The 15,127-nt window shown below is 61.4% G+C and overlaps 1 protein-coding gene across 1 annotated transcript in view; it reads right to left on the bottom strand.

Moving 5' to 3' along the window:
- MYO15A (myosin XVA) overlaps nucleotides 1-15,127 on the bottom strand; it is a 76,251-nt gene that overhangs the window by 27,722 nt on the left and 33,402 nt on the right. Inside the window, exons 29-42 of the mRNA XM_067534194.1 lie at nucleotides 14,277-14,407; nucleotides 13,573-13,668; nucleotides 11,692-11,927; nucleotides 10,884-11,053; nucleotides 10,174-10,246; nucleotides 9,430-9,612; nucleotides 8,680-8,792; nucleotides 8,134-8,225; nucleotides 6,996-7,122; nucleotides 5,648-5,835; nucleotides 1,927-1,981; nucleotides 931-1,069; nucleotides 453-561; nucleotides 94-205 (exon numbers count right to left, since the gene is read on the bottom strand). Coding sequence (XP_067390295.1) covers nucleotides 94-205; nucleotides 453-561; nucleotides 931-1,069; nucleotides 1,927-1,981; nucleotides 5,648-5,835; nucleotides 6,996-7,122; nucleotides 8,134-8,225; nucleotides 8,680-8,792; nucleotides 9,430-9,612; nucleotides 10,174-10,246; nucleotides 10,884-11,053; nucleotides 11,692-11,927; nucleotides 13,573-13,668; nucleotides 14,277-14,407 — 1,824 coding nt within the window. The remainder of the gene's footprint in view (nucleotides 1-93; nucleotides 206-452; nucleotides 562-930; nucleotides 1,070-1,926; nucleotides 1,982-5,647; nucleotides 5,836-6,995; nucleotides 7,123-8,133; nucleotides 8,226-8,679; nucleotides 8,793-9,429; nucleotides 9,613-10,173; nucleotides 10,247-10,883; nucleotides 11,054-11,691; nucleotides 11,928-13,572; nucleotides 13,669-14,276; nucleotides 14,408-15,127) is intronic.

The raw sequence follows: 15,127 nt of genomic DNA, 5'->3' as shown, positions 1-15,127 counted from the left end.
AAGCCATATGCCCAGGCCTCTCCTACAGAACGTGGCAGGGCAGCCATAATCCGGCCCTGAGCCTGAGGGGAGACGGAGGCGTGTGGCCATTACCTGCAGGCGCTGTTGGAGAAGATCTGGCCACGGCAGCGACAGCCGGCGAAGGCGGCGAAGGCCGTTTGGTGCTGACGACAGGCTTCACCCTGGCTACCGTCTCCCTGGGCACCTACGACACAGAGATGCAGACCAGCTGCCTGGGAAGGAGTGGGCCATTTGCCCAGGGTGAGGGGCTCTCCCACATCACACCCCCGGGCAGGAGCGGGGGACGCTCACTGGCCCGGGCGGTGCCCTGCCAGCCAGCCTGGAGATCATGCCAGGCGAGCAGCCTGAGCTCCCCGCCCACGCCCCGCAGGTCTCCAGGCTGCTGAACGGGGAGAGGGGCCGCCCGTGCCGTCAGATCAGCGCGTTTGTACCGGAGCGGCTGGCGGGGGCCCCGGCGACCCGGACATCTGCCCCTTTAGGATCATCACGGCTTCCTCGTGGGGATCCATCTTCTTCACGAAGACCTTCCCGCCTTCCTTCCTGCCGAGACAAAAAGCAGCCAGGGGCCCGGAGCGTCCTCCAGGGGCAGAGACAGAACCACGCCCCACCACAGCGTCGGTGGGGGCCCGAAGCCAGGCCCTCCAGCACCCGGTGCATGCACCAGACCTCGCCGCCCCCCCCGCCGTGAGCCAGCCGCAGACTGTTGTAGTGGTTGGGGTTCCGTCGCTGCAGGGAGACATGATCCTAGCCTCCCCGCCGGTGCGTCAGCCGGGCAGCCCAGGCAGCGAAGCGTTGCTGGGAAATGCAACCCCGCTCAGCTGTCGGCGGGGAGCTCTACCCCAGGACAGGGGGCTGCTGTTCGAAGGGGCTCGGGTAGGAGATTCGGGGGCTGGCGGCCCAGGGTCTCACCTGAAGGGCTCGGAGAGCCTGGCGGGCTGCTGGTACCGCTTAATGATGTTCTTAATGTGCTGGGTGGGCTTGGGGAGGGGCTCTGAGCTCAGCTTGGCCGGCCGCACCAGGTCACCGGCCAGCAGCCGGGAGGCAGGAGCTGTCGGGGAGGGAGGAAGCAAGCGGGAGGCTGGGCTGAGGATCTCAGGGAGGTGGGATAGGCTCCAGCACCGAAATCCTGCTCCCCACCCGCCCGAAGAGGAGAAAAGCTCCTGCATCAGCTCATGTGGTTTGCAGGGATCAGGCTACACTTAGGACTTCTGTCCAGCACCGTGCACGAGCCCAGGGAGCACCCCCCAGCCCAGGCCGCCTCTCCCTGCTGGGCTTCCATCTCGTCCTGTGCAGGAGTCACCGGGCCCCACCAGGCCCTTGGCTATGGGACGCGCCCTGCAGGGTGGTCACAACGGCCGGCACAGCCCTTTGGTCCCCTTGAGCGTTCGTTCAGTGCCGCAGGCGAGCGCGGGGCGCCAGCGGCCGTGCAAGCTTCTCTCATACAGCTCTCCCCGTGCCCCTCAAGTCTGCGCCCCCAGCTTTCCCCCAAGCCCGCCGCCCCCCTCCCGGCTCTGACCGGCAGCGCCCACCCTCCTGCTAGTCACGGCTTCCTTCCCTTCTCTGCCAATAAACTCCAGCCTTGGCTGGAGCACCTGCCCCCTGTACCCGCCCTGGGCTGCCCCACCCGCTCTGCTGATGCCCCTCACTCCCAACCCACAGCCCTCCCGCTAGCCCAGCCCCAGGGCAGGTCGCTTTCAAATCATTACAGCACAAAGGCCCGCGCTGCCCCATTGCACCCCTACATGGCATGGCCTCAGGCCCCCCCCCGGCAGCCTGCTGACAAGGTTTCGAAAGCCTGCTCTCAGGTGTCCCTGCGGCGGGGGCGAGATCCCAGCCCAAGGCCCAGGAGGTCTCTCCAGGGAGCAGCAGAGCCAGGGGAGGCTGTCTCAATGGCCGATGGCTTACCAGCTTTCTGCGAAGAGACCCCGGTCCTGGCAGGTGCCGCGCTCGCAGCTGTCCTCTGGCAAGGGGGAAGGAGGAAGAGCGCATTAGATCAGCGGGAGTTCAGGGGATGGTTTTCCGCTCTTGGAATGATTTGGGGAAGTGCTGCGCTGTGTCGGAGGCAGACTAGTTGATTCCTTCCGGCTTGAGAACCCAGGAAAACTGCACCAACTGCGAGGGGCGGCCCCGGTACGGCCTGCCCCCTGGCCAGCTGCTAGGGTGGCTTCTCTTCCAATAGGGTCTTTCACCCCCAAAGCACTTTAGACTGTGCACAGGGATCATTTCACCTACCACTGAAATGCAGCTACCTCTGGGGGGGAGGGTGGCAAGCAGCCCAGTGCGCTATAGAACAAGCGTGGAGGCAGAAAGGCCATTCTAGCCGAGGGCAGACAGACGGTAAATGCCTTGTTTTTCCAAAGCTGCCCTGGGATCGTCCTCCCAGAGCAATGAAGGGCTGGGGGTCTGGTAAGGCTACACCGTAACATTTCCAGCCCCGAAAGCTGCCCAGAGCAGAATCCTTATTACCTGCTGTGACGCTGTATGAAATACCAGCAACAATTGATAATATTATTGATACCAATATTGCAAAAATGACAATGAATCTTACAAGACAGGCTATGTAAGGTATACTTGGAAACATCCTGATTTGCTAAATAGGAAAAGCTGAGAGCTGTATCCTCTTTGTACTGCGAGTTATGAAGACGGGTGATATAGCTGTATCTACAACTTGTGCTGTGCTACTGGGCGACACCCCCCACAGCTTAGCATCAGCGCTCTGCAGCCTGATTGAGGGCCCATCAAGGGCAATCAGCTGTACAATGCACCCAGCCAGAGAAGCCAGGGGCTACGCCTGTGAGTCATCAGGACATCTGTGGACAGGGACTCCGAAGAGATGAGCTTTTCACTACCCATGTGCCGTGAGCTTGTGTTTGAAACACAGGACGTACAAGCCACGTGGCAGAGAGAATATAAGCGGCAGCGGCAACATCTCCACTTCATCTTCATTCCTGCTGCTCCTTACCTCTGGATCAATTTGTCTACCTCTGCAAGCTGTGAAACGAAGGACTGACAGACCCATCCAGGTTCTGGATGTACACCAGAGGAACTTTGCAAGCCATCAAATTCACCGGACTGCTGAGAGTCTGACATCTGCTCTTTGAAGTCATTTGTACGTATCTGATTGCTTTGATCATTTAACGTCTCTCGTTTGTTTCATTTTTTTTTTTATAGTAAACCTTTAGTTTTAGATACTAAAGGATTGGCTGGCAGCGTGGTATTTCGGGTAAGATCCAAGCTACGCCCCTCTGGCCAATGCCTTGAGAGTTAAGGGCTTTGAAGTTCAAACACACGCGCTGATCGGCAGAGCCCTGGGCGCGCTGGATCCCAGTAACTAGTGAGTGCTGTGGGTATGCAGAATCAGTCAGTGCTACGCTGGGCTGATGCAGTGACTAATGGCGTTGGCCACCACCAGGTGGTCAAGGGACATCTATTTAGAACGTATCACCGGACACCGGCAATCCCAAGAGAAATGCCATTGAGAAGTGATGTAGGGAAAGTCACTGAAAGACTTTTCTGATGGATCATATTTACTGAAGGACAACCCATCCTAAAATTCTCAGTCACCGAGGGACAAGCTACCCTCATTGCTATATTTACTTCCCACAAGCTTCTCTTCGTACAATTTTTTATGAGTGATGTGCCTGAATATTTGGCTGCTAATATTTTAACCGTATTGTTACATTTATTACCCGTCATTTGGATTATTGCAGATGATGCACTCTTTGTATTTTATGACTTTTAAACCAAATGTTGTACTTTTGAGTAATTTATGCATTGTACCCATAGCGATTCTGGCTTCAAACTCTGTATTTGATCATTCTAACATTAGCTTTAATACAAATTTTCAGTTTGATCTGGTGATGTGGCTGACCCTTCGGGGATCAGGAGAGCATTTTAAACCGTGAGCAGAGTTTTAAATAACTTCTCACTTTACTGGACCGAGTGGCTGATTGGGAGCCAGAGGCTGAAATGCAATAAAGGGGGCTGTGTATTTCTTTTTTGTGGGGGGCGCTTCGTGTGGGGAACCAAGAGCGCTGTTTGTAACTGGTTGGTGAATCCAACTTCTGAGTTAGAAACCAGTGTTGGGAGAATCTGCTCTCCTTTTTACAGCCTGCCCTGGCCTAGGCATTTTCAGGTAGGCTACCCTAGGTGCATACAGGTCACACTAGCGTGGCCATGGGGAATCTGGGCACCCCCCACGATTCAAGACCTCTGGGAGACAGAACATGCTGGAGCTTTTCCCAGCGCGTAGCCCCACTGCCCGACAGCTTAGGGCAGGAAACGAAACCGAGCGCCTTCAGCTGAGAGTACAGAAGGGAGATCGAGGAGCCGAGAGGATCTGACTCCTGGAATCTGGCCAGGACTTGGGGGCTGGGGCCCCTCAAGGGACTTGACTAGTCATGCCAGGGCAGGACCTTGCTTTTCTCTCCTCTAAAAACACCTCCAGCAGCACAGGTCACCTGGTGCTAAGCTGGGCCCTTGGCATCAGTGCTGCTTCCCAGGGGAGCTCACCCCCTCCTGAATGCCCCCCACGGCCATGCTGGGGCAGGGAGCCAGCACTGACTCCACTGGGGGAGTTCACCTATTGAACCATCTCCCTCCTTCCCCCACCCCGGGTTCCTATTTCTTTATTCGCCCCCAGGACACGCAGCTCCAGGGAGGGTCAGTAAAAGAGGGCTCTGGCCTTGCCAGCGTGCAAGAGAGGAATGAGAAGGGAGAAGCCAAGACCCCGGCTAGGAACCTGGCATCCAGTGTCTGGCAGCTCAGGCAACCACAGCGCTCGGCCTCCCGGAAGGGTCGCGGCTCCGCCACCCCACGGGGACACGTGGGCGTCCAGCCCTGTTCTGTTTGTCCCCGGGGCCGGTTTGGGCTCGTGAGACCTCAGGGGAAGGCTATAAAGGGCCAGCGTCTCGATTTAACACCCTAGACAGTCAACCCCTGGCCTGCTTGCCTGGCTGCTAACTGCGGAGAAGAGGGAGTTTAGGGCAACCCGGTTCACTTCTTGCTCTGGCTGCGGGCCGGGTGTGTTCCCGTCCCCCCCAGCAGGCGGCACCCGAGCCAGACCCACGCACGGGGCCAGGGGCCTGGGCTGGACGCCCTCAGGACTGGGCTGGGGGCTCTGCCGGCAGGTCTGGGGCTGGTGGAGCCCCTGCCTGCCTGGTCCTCTGACGAGCCTGCGCCGCCGAAGGGAGCGGGCGGGTGTGAGCACCAGTTGCGCGCTGCCCCACGGCCGGATTCCACCGCGCTCTCCGGTGCCCCCCATCGCTCATCCCAGGTGCTCTCCACAGGGAGGAACTGATGCAAAGCAATGGCCAGACCCCTTCCTCAGGCTGCTCCAGATCTCCAGCCCCAGCCACATCCCACTTGGGGTGGGAGGGGAGTGATACAGCCCTGAAGTCCCAGGGGCCTGTCCTCTTTACCCTCCCTCCCCCCCAGTGCCTGGGACCTCTGCCCCGCCCCAGAGACCCAGACAGTCGCTATTCCAGGGCAGGGATCCAAGGCACCGGAATCAGCCAGGAAAAAGCAGGCAGCTCCTGCACTACTGACAAGCCTCCCGTGCTGCATGTGCTTTAACCCCCAGTGCTTGCCCCCTGCTGCGCCCCCCAAATCACCCGGCCCCACTGACCCGGAGCAGGGCCTGCTGGTTGTCGTGGTCGCGCTGCAGCACCGAGCTGGCCTTCTGCAAACCTGCACAGGCAAAGAGGAGAGAGCTGGGATGAAACCAGGCCGCGAAGCACCCGCCAAAGACCAGCGGGATGAACCGCTGCCTGGGCGAGCGCGGAGGAGGCATTCCAGGGGCCGGGATGGTCCGGCCTGGAAGTGAGCACACAGCCTCACTGGGGCTCCGATACCCCGGTGATGGGCGTAGGGCACGGAGCTGGAGAGGACAGAGTGGCTGGGAAAGCAGGGGCAGCGTGCACAACCCAGCGCCTTGCACTGCTCTCCCTTGACCCCTCTAGACCACGGCTTCCACCGGAGCCCTCCCCACCCTGCCTTGGCTGAAGGAGCCAGGCAAGTCCTGCAGCAAAGCCACCCGCTCGCAGCCAGGGCTGGGTCCTGTCTGTGCCGTGGAGCCGCGCGTTTTCTGCGGCAGGCTGTCCTGGGGGCAGCAAATACAGGTCTGTGACTCCCAGCGGCACCTGTGTTCGGGCACCATCCCGCTTGATGGGAGGGATATAGGAATGCCCGGGCTGGTCGGTGGTTGGGGTGGCAGGTTGAGCTCCCCACCCACCCCGCGGCTGCCCATTACTCCAGTCCCAGCCCTCAGCCGATCCCCTCAAAGCTGGGGCAGGGGAGGGAGCTGGGGGGTTAAGACTCGTTTCAGGCCTGGGTCCTCAGACGGGGAAGGCTCCATGGCCACTGAGTGCAGGCAGGACGGAAGGGGCTAGAGTGTCGCAGCTCCTCGTGATTTCAACTTCCCGGAGTGAATCCAGGCCTAGCGCACACCTGTAGCTTCGACTGGGGCTGTAGCCTGGCCTCGGATGTGCTCAGAGTCCCCGAACACATGCAGCCCACTCTTCACAACGCAGGGCAAGCAGTCTCCCTATAGCGCCTTCGAGCCGTGGATTTCAAACATCTACACAGTGGGCCTCACCCTGCCCCGCTGAGGAAGGCGGCTGTGTGGCCCAGCGGATAATAGGACACTGGACTGAGACTTAGACCTGGGTTCAAGTCCCGGCTCTGCCACTGCTTTGCTCAGTGACTTTGGTCGAGTCAATTCCCCTCCCCGCGCCTCAGTTTCCCCATCTGTACAATGGGGACAATGATCCTGACCTCCAGTGTAAAGTACTTTGAGATCAGTGTGACAAGAGCTAAATATTATGATCATCACCACCCCCACGGTGCAGATGGGGAAACTGAGGCACAGCGACTTGCCTCAGGTCACCCAACAGCACAGCGGGGAATAGATCCCAGGAGTCCTGCTCTGGCTGGCACTGCTCTGTGAAAGGCCGGGATACTCTGCCCACACTCACCAGTCTGCTGGGGCATCTCCATGGGTGATCTGGCACGGCTTTGGTCCACGTTGCTGTTGCCGCTCCCACCTCCTACCCGGCCTCCTCCTTTCATCTTCTGGGAGATAGCCGCCGGCTTCTCCAGATCCTGGCCCAGGAGAGAGGCAGGAACGAAGCAAACAAAGGGTAGAGAGGGGCAGGGGCGGGAGCCTCGGTGGCAGGGTGGAAACTGATCCCGGCCATGGCAGATGGGTGTCGGGGAACAGGGAGATCAAGTGACAGCTCCTTCCCCGTTAACGCTATAATGCACAGCTAGGGAGCCTAAAGCCAACACCGCCGAGGGGTCGTTGTAACAACTGAGGTTCCAGGCCTCCTAGCGTCTCATGGGGTAACATCCCCGCACCTCCATTCGGGGAGCCCAGCTAGCCAGTCTGCCACCCTAGATGAGGGTGTGGGCCCCAGCCAGCCTTCCTGACAACCGTGTAACTGATCCTCTTTCTGTGGCAGGCCGCCCGGCCCCGTGCAAGAGCCCAGAATAAACTCCAGTAATATAATAGTGGATGACGTGTACACAGCACCTTTCCCGCCACTCCCAAAGGGCCTCCCCGGCGATGGAAATGCAGCCACCTCTGGGGTGGGAAGGGGAGTGCAGACCCACGGCACGCTGGGAGAACAGAGGGGTATGCCAGCCCTGAGCCTCACCAGATAGCCGTGGGATCATGGGAGCCCACACAGGCGGTTAGGTCCCAGAGACTCAAAGGGAGCCTCAGTGTTTCCAGCCTGGTGTTTAAACCATTCAATGCCTCCATCTACAGCAACAGCAACAACCAGGAGACGATTAAACCCACCCAGTCCTGATCCTCTTTGTCTACACCCGGGCAGGGGCCTGGCTAGCAAACACAGACCATGCTGCCTTGTAGGTCTGGCCCCGGAGAGCTTTCTGCTATGCTCTGTCCCTTAGACCCAAGCCCCTAAGGGTCCCATGGGGAAACTGATGAAACGAAGACAGGGACTCCCAGGGACCCAATGGTCCTTGCCTGAGCCCCATTTCCCTAGTAGCTGGCCGCTCACAGTCTTTAATGCCACCCCCGTGAAGTAAGGCAGGGCTCCCAAACCCCAGCCATCCTTCCCCTGAGTCCCAACGGGAAAACGTCCTCACCCCATTCCCGTAGGACAGGACCGGGTCAAACAGACTGTCCAGGTAACGGTCCAAACCCTTGTGCGTTCGAGGCTGGCTGACGGCGTCGGAATCTGCTGGCAGGGTCAGGACAGGCAGGGGAAGAGTTAGCCAGCGGGGAAGGTGTTGGAGGGGGGTGGGTGTGACCGACTATCGTGGGCCTCTGGAGTTAACAGCTGGGAAACGCGAACCAGACTCCAGAGCTGGATTTCCAAGGGGACTGGATAATTCCATGACCACTAGTGACATTAACATCTCTGCAGGCTCAAGCGGGGCTGACCCAAACTCATGTTTCAGGGCATCGGCCGATCACCGCACAGGTCAGGAGGGTTTTTCCCCTGCTCACGGAGACCAGGAGCGGGCAGGTGCATTAGGGGAAGGGTTGCTTTTCTCTAAGGCACCAGGCCAAGGTGATTTTGAGCTGGATCCTGAAGGGACGGGGCGAGACGTAGTTGCATGGCTTTGTACGTGTGAAGAGGGGCCCGGTCTGGGAGGAGGAGGCTGCAGGGAAGAGAGTTTGACTCTTACCGTGACTATAATATCCATCTGAGTCACGCGTGTTTGGAGGCGGCATGGCGGGGGCCTTCGTGAGTGGTGGAGGAGGGACGTCCTCGTCCAAGTCCAAGCCGTGTCCGAATACTCTACAGAGAAAAGGGGGGCGGAGGGAGGAGGCATAAAGAGGAAACAGCTGTTTAATTATCTCCACCCTCCCTTGCTTTCGCTTCATCTGCTGGAGACTCCAGACCGCTGCAGGCATCCTCGTTGCTGGAGATGCACTGAGGTGGAGACCCCGTGTGCAGCTGGCTCTGAGCCAGGGCTAGGCTGAGGGCCTGGTCTCCACACGTCTGCTTGTGGGCTCCGGCCCCGCCAGCAGCTGATCTTGCAAGATTTCTGCCTCTCCGGACGCCTGAGGCCAGAGCGAGCCAGTGGCCCTGCTGGGCTTAGAACCAACCCAGCTGTTCCTGGCTCCTGGTCCTACGCTCCCTCCAGAGGCCATGCTTCCTTGGCTGGCCATGCCTCCCTCGCGCCTCTCAGACAGCCGCCGCAGCCGCGCCTACGCTGCACACTGGGCGGATGAATGATCAGGCGCTTCCCAAGGGGCACCGCGCGCTGGTAACGGTGCCTGTAAAAGGCAGGGCTGCTGCAGAGGGCACCCAGAAGCTCCGAGTGGCGGTGGAACAGGTCTGCCGCGTGCCACGTTGCGGGATCTGGGGGTCTGATTCCCCCACAGCCGCTGGGGCCCCTCCCCCATGCCGCTCAGCCACCCCGGATACCTACGTGCCACTGCCCTTGTCCATCCCCTCTGAAGCGATGAGGAAATAAGATTTCTGCTTGGGGAAGCCCCTGGGCAGCTCGAGGTCAGCAATGAGGTCCAGGACGTAATCGTGGCCGGCCAGCTCGGCCCACTGCATGCCAGCCTTCATGGAGACGGACCAGCCCCTCCAGCCTTCCGTCAGCCCCCTGCCGGCAAAGCACAGCCTCTCAGCCAGGGCATCACCCTCCCGGGGGTGGACGACGCAGCGGGAAGGGGACAGCGCCAGCCCAGGGCAGGCCATCGTGGGAGGAGCCCCGCCTGCCCAACCCCGCCGCTGGCTCAGCCCCTGGTCCACGGGCGCTTCATGCACCGAGACCCAGCTGCTTGGATATTCACCCCCCACCCACGTGCACCCACAGCTGCTGAAACAGGACCAGGGCCCCTGAATTCCTCAGCCAGCCACCGCTGCCATGGCGCACCCTCCTGCTGGAATCAGGCTTATTACTTTATTACCGTGTGGCTAGAGACAGGGCCGGAACCAACCCCCTCGCTCCCCGGACCCGGAGGCGCCCTGTCCATTGGGAATCTGGATTCCCCGTCGTGTCGCTTTAGCGATCCACTGCTTCTCACTCGACCAGAGCACCCCAGCCTCGCTGGCTCTGCCTAGTGCAGGGCGGGCCCTGGCCTTCCAGACACGGAGCAGGCAGATCCATGGGGCGGGCGGTCAGGGTGCCTGCCGTCCTCAGCGGGGCCCAATGCCCCCATACCTGTGCTTCAGCATGTCCCCTGCCAGCTCCGCCCCGGTGCTCCAGGAATGGATGGGGCAGGAGAACCAGTCACCTGGGAAGATAAGAGCTGAGAGTCCAAGCGCTGCGCGTTACAAAGCAGCCGAATCCTAGCCCCGACCCATGCGCCCCTCCAGCCCCCCACCCGGATTCCATTCGGGCACATGGGGCCGTGAGCGTACGCTGGCAAAACGGACCCGGGGCTGGGGAGGGAAAGAAGGGCCCGGGGCTGGGATGGAAACAGACGATGGTTAAGGCTAAATGAGGGCTGGGGGGTACCCAAAGGTTGGGCTCCCCCAAACTCTGCACCCCCATTCCCTCCCCACCCATCCCCTCCCACACCGCTTCCCAGGCTGCGGTCTTCCCCTCGGTCCTGGTCTCTCACACAAGAGAAGCAGCCCAGCCACCGGCCTCCCTGCTTCCCCTGGGCCCCGTTATCTCAGCCCTGAGGGCTGGTTCCCCAAGATCCTGGCTTTATCCGCCCCCAAGAGCCCAGCATTTGCCATCACTAACCGCCCTGAGTCCCCACTGAGCTGTGGGGATACACGGGGTGCCAGCCAGAGTCCGGCCCCCCAGGACAACGGCATCACCTGTCCCTGCAACCGCCCTCGACCCCTTCCCCCCTGCCTCCGTGCTGAGTCTCAACCGAGGCGCCTGGGTTCGTCCCGGCGGCCCCGCGCTCTGCCCCTCACCGTCGAAGCAGTAGACGTCCAAGGCCATGCTTGCTCTCTGCCTGTTGGCCGTCCACTCCAGCAGCGAGGGCGGGTAGGCCCGGGCCGTCCCGGGGCACCTCAGCATGGCCTGCATCAGCTTGTGCTGGCACAGCGCCTTGTAGCCGGCGAAGGCGTAGTCGGAGACAAACCTGCCCCGAAAGCAGGGACGCCATGGGAGGGGGCTGGTCCAGCGGGGAAGCATCCGCACAGTGGAGCAGCCCCAGGGTCTCTTTGGACTTTCACCGACTCCTCCGGGTTTTTAGCGGCCTCTTGAACGGAGAAAGCCCCGTGCACACGGGTGGCATAGAGCGCCCACGTGCACCCACACGTGCCCTCCAGACAACGCCCGGGGACGCCCGGGTGGAGCCAGGAAGCAGGGGCATGTCTATGGCTCTGCACCCAACGGGCCCAAACTTTCCAGGGCCGGATGGAATGCCCTGTGCTTCCCACACATTGCGAGGGCTCCCCCTAGAGGCCAGCCCAGGGATTACAATAGCCTACTGCTGCCGTACAGCTAAAGGAGCTGCTGCTTTAGCCCAAGAGGTTCAGGAGGGAGGTTTTGGGGTTGCAGGTTTGATCCCTGTGGAGGAGCTATGAGGGCGGATGCCCTTGATTCCCACAGGGTTCTCTGGGAGCTAGGGGGGCTAGAAAGAGCCCAGTACTGGGACCATCATAAGGATGTGATGAGCTGGGCACCCCCCACCTCTAGCTGGAGCCAGTGGGAGCTGCAGGGCCCGGCCCTGTCCCCCAGGCTCCCTCATGCCCTCTCCCCGGGCGCGGGGCTTACTTGAGCAAGTGCTTCTCCATGCCGGCGGAGGGGGCGAAGCCGCTGAGGCAGGCGGCCAGGAGCAGCCAGCCCCGCTCCTCGTTGTTGACGTTGGTATTGCGCCACACCTGGTTGGCGAGCTGAGCCAGGATCTCGTCCCGCAGGCCCGGCGCCGAGAGCCCCTTCTGCACGATGTAGTTCCCAAAGAGGATCTCCTGGGCCCCGCCGAGCAGCGGGTCGCCCATGAAGCGCAGAACCTGCCGCCGAGAGAGGGGTCAGGCTATGGGGGATCCTGAGCAAGGGTCCGAAATCTCTCCTTCCCCTCGCCTCCCCCTTTCCTTCCAGCGGCGCCCCCAGAAACCTTTCCCCTGGGACGCACCGTCAATCTCCGTGGAGCCAGCCATGCTGCAGCCGCCGGCCCCGGCGCCTCGTCCGCAACACGCCCAGCCCCTCTCTGTCTGTCCTGGTGCAGCGTCACTCCCCGTCCCTGAGAGGGGATGGGGTGGCCGGAAGCAAGGCAAGGCCGGGCAGGGCCCCCCCCCGGCGGAGCCCGGGTGCAGGAGCTGGCCCCATGCCAGAGGGGCAGAGGAGCAGTGCCCACTCAGGTTTGGCCCCGCGACCCCCTCTGTCATGACAGGGGCACCCGAGGCCAAATCCGAGTGGGCAGTGGGGTGGCCTGCGCTGCTGCTCCTCACCCCTGACAAAAGCACGCCCCAAGCGCCACGTGTGCCCGGCGGCAGGGGCCACGGCCTCCTTCCCCTCCCCCCAGACACCATCTTCTCCCCCTCCCCGGCGTGCCCCACCCCACCCTGGCCCCGGGGTGTCTCGGGAAGGAATGACGTGCAGGAGCCGCAGCAGACGATGACGATGCCAAGATCCTCTCCTCCCGCGAGGGACACACGGGGTCACCGGGCGGCGGACCCCGGGAGAGGGCTGGTGGCGAAGAGAGACGTCGGGGCAGGGAACGCTCTCGAGAGCAAGTCGCGGGGGGGGTTGGGTTGAACCATAGGTAAACTGTTGGGGGTGCCCCTCACTGGGAAGAGTTGGAAGGGACAGGGGAGCCGCCCGAGGACAAAGGGGGTTCAGGAACCTGCCCAGGAACTTGCAGTGTGTAGGCAGAGAGCCGCACTGGGTAAGCGACGTGTGCGACAACACGGGCCGAGGAGGGGAGAGACACGGCCCAGACAAGCTGCTGGCTTGGGGCTGTGAGCCAAGAAACCGGCTCCTGTTATTCTGGTTCCTCCTATGGACACAGGAGCGGCTCCTCGCACTCCGCGCCCTGCCTGGGACCGTTCGCTGTAAACACACCAGACTGCAGCACGGACACCAGACTCCACCCTGGGTTCCTCTTCCCAGTTGGAAAAACCTACAGGCCCCTGAATTTTGGCTAGCCGCTCTGGTTAAAGGGGGGAACAATGGTATTATCCTGGAGTCGGGGAAAGCCCAGTTCTGCCAGCCGCACTCGGGAGGCGTCGGGACATAAAGGGGGAAGCCAAGCAGAGGTGGCAGGCTCTCATTTCTCACCCACACACAGGATCCGGATAGCGCCGCGTGCTGGAGCAGCCTTACACCCTGGCAGACCTTGGCGGGCACCGTCCGGGAGCGCAGAGCCAGCGAGCTAGGAGCATCACCAGCGGTGGGCACTGGGGAAGCAACGGGGGGTCCCACAGCAACGCTGGGAATGCCTGCCAGGCTTTCTCTCTCCATCCCTGCTCAAAGCCCCTTCTGAGCACATGCCTATGGCCAGGCCAGCAGAGTCAGGGATCGGGACCTCCTACGTGCCAGGCCTCTCATCCAACCTGATTTATTGACATGCCCATCGGCCATAAATCCCCCGACCCCTCGCTCCCTTCCCTCTGCTCTGCTGGACAAACCAGAGAGACACTGTGAACGCCGACCTACCAGCTTGAACAGACCGAGTGCTTCCTGCACCAGCTCCTCCTCCAGCCGGGTCAGCGGGGACGCCAGCGGCTCGGTGAGCATCCCGAACGCCGGCTCCTGCAGGGCAGCAGAGGACAGGTGCGTTACACGCTCTGCCACAGGGCTTTGCACACATGCTGCCTGGCGCCGGCGCTGGCCTACACGCCGTTCCCTGGGGGGTGCTGAACTCACCCGCTAAATAATCGCACCCGGGGCATTTCCTGCGGGAGGCAGCCATGGAGGCAACCAAAGGGCAAGGCCCATTGAAAGGTCCCGGCTGAAACGAATCTCACGGGTGGCTAACGTAACGTTACCAAATCCCACAGCACCGAGCTTCTCACCACGGCCTGTTCAGCTGGGAAGCGAGGGAGCTAACGCAGCGTCTGGCTCTAGAAATGCGTCTCGGTCTGTCAGACAGCAGCACGGCGCGGGCCAAATTTGGAGCAAGGGGCTGCACTCTGCTCTCAGAGCCGGAGTGACTCCGTCATTTCAGGAACAGTGCCGAGAGAAGGATCCGGCCCCCGTGCGCCGGCAGACACCGGGCATCACCCCGGTTTGCAGATGGGGAGAGCACGGTTCAGGGACCTGCACAAGATCCCAGCCACTGAGCCTCTCTCCTTCCGCAGACGGCTCCTTCTTGAGCTGGTGCTGAGCGGCTCAGTGGGGCTGGTTGCTGGCTCCCTTACCTGGAAGTGGACCCGCACGAACTTGGCCATGGGGTAGTCGTTGATGTCGAGGGGCAGGGTGAGCTGGCAGTCCGTCTGCAGCTTGGGCGCGGGGACCGGAGCGACGCACGGGGCATTCCCCGGCTTGTGAGCTGGGGCAGAAGAGAGGCGCCAGGAATCAGTGGGGTCAGGAGAAGACGCTCCAGCCCCCGCCACTGGCTTACAAATAGGGGTGGCTGAGGAACAGAAGCTCCCCGGGGTGTCTCAAGCTATGGCTCCGGGGCAGGGCAGGATCAAACCTGCATTGGTGCTGTTGGGAAGGCTGGGCCGAGCTCCTCCTGGGGGGGCAGAGCCAGCGCTGGCTGCCTCTCTCTAGAGACCCGCTTTCACTGCAGGAAGGAGCCGCACTGAGGAGCTCTTCCCCACCCACACTCCCCATGGGCAGCAGCCATGGGTCTAAGCCAGGCCCCACCCAGCAGCGCACTGGGGGAGGGCATGACCCATGCAGATCTCCCGTGGATACGGTACAGACGTGGATTGAACGATTCAATAGATCTGTGCCTTCTAGAGCACCATCCAGCCAAGCATCTCACTGCCCACTACCAACGGGACCCAGCTAAACCGCACAGCACTCCAGGGGGAAACTGAGGCCCTGAGGCCAATGACAGAACTGGGAATAGAACCCAGGCATCCTGACTCCCCGTTCCCTGCTCTAACCACCAGACAGCTCTGCCTCGGATCGAGTCTGGCTGGCCCGCTGCTGCCGTCTCTCTGGGAAGGGGCTGCTCTAGTCTCTGTTTAGATGGACACGGTGCAATGTTACTGACCCAGTCATGATAACCAGCTTCCGTCTCTAGCCAGCCTTTCTCCCT

Source organism: Emydura macquarii, unplaced genomic scaffold, assembly GCF_026122565.2.
Source record: "Emydura macquarii macquarii isolate MOO-44397 ecotype Brisbane River unplaced genomic scaffold, CSIRO-AGI_Emac_v2 contig_3390, whole genome shotgun sequence".
Classification (NCBI taxonomy): domain Eukaryota; kingdom Metazoa; phylum Chordata; order Testudines; family Chelidae; genus Emydura; species Emydura macquarii.
Note: the sequence above shows the minus strand (reverse complement) of the source record. Positions and strands in the feature narration are given on the sequence as shown.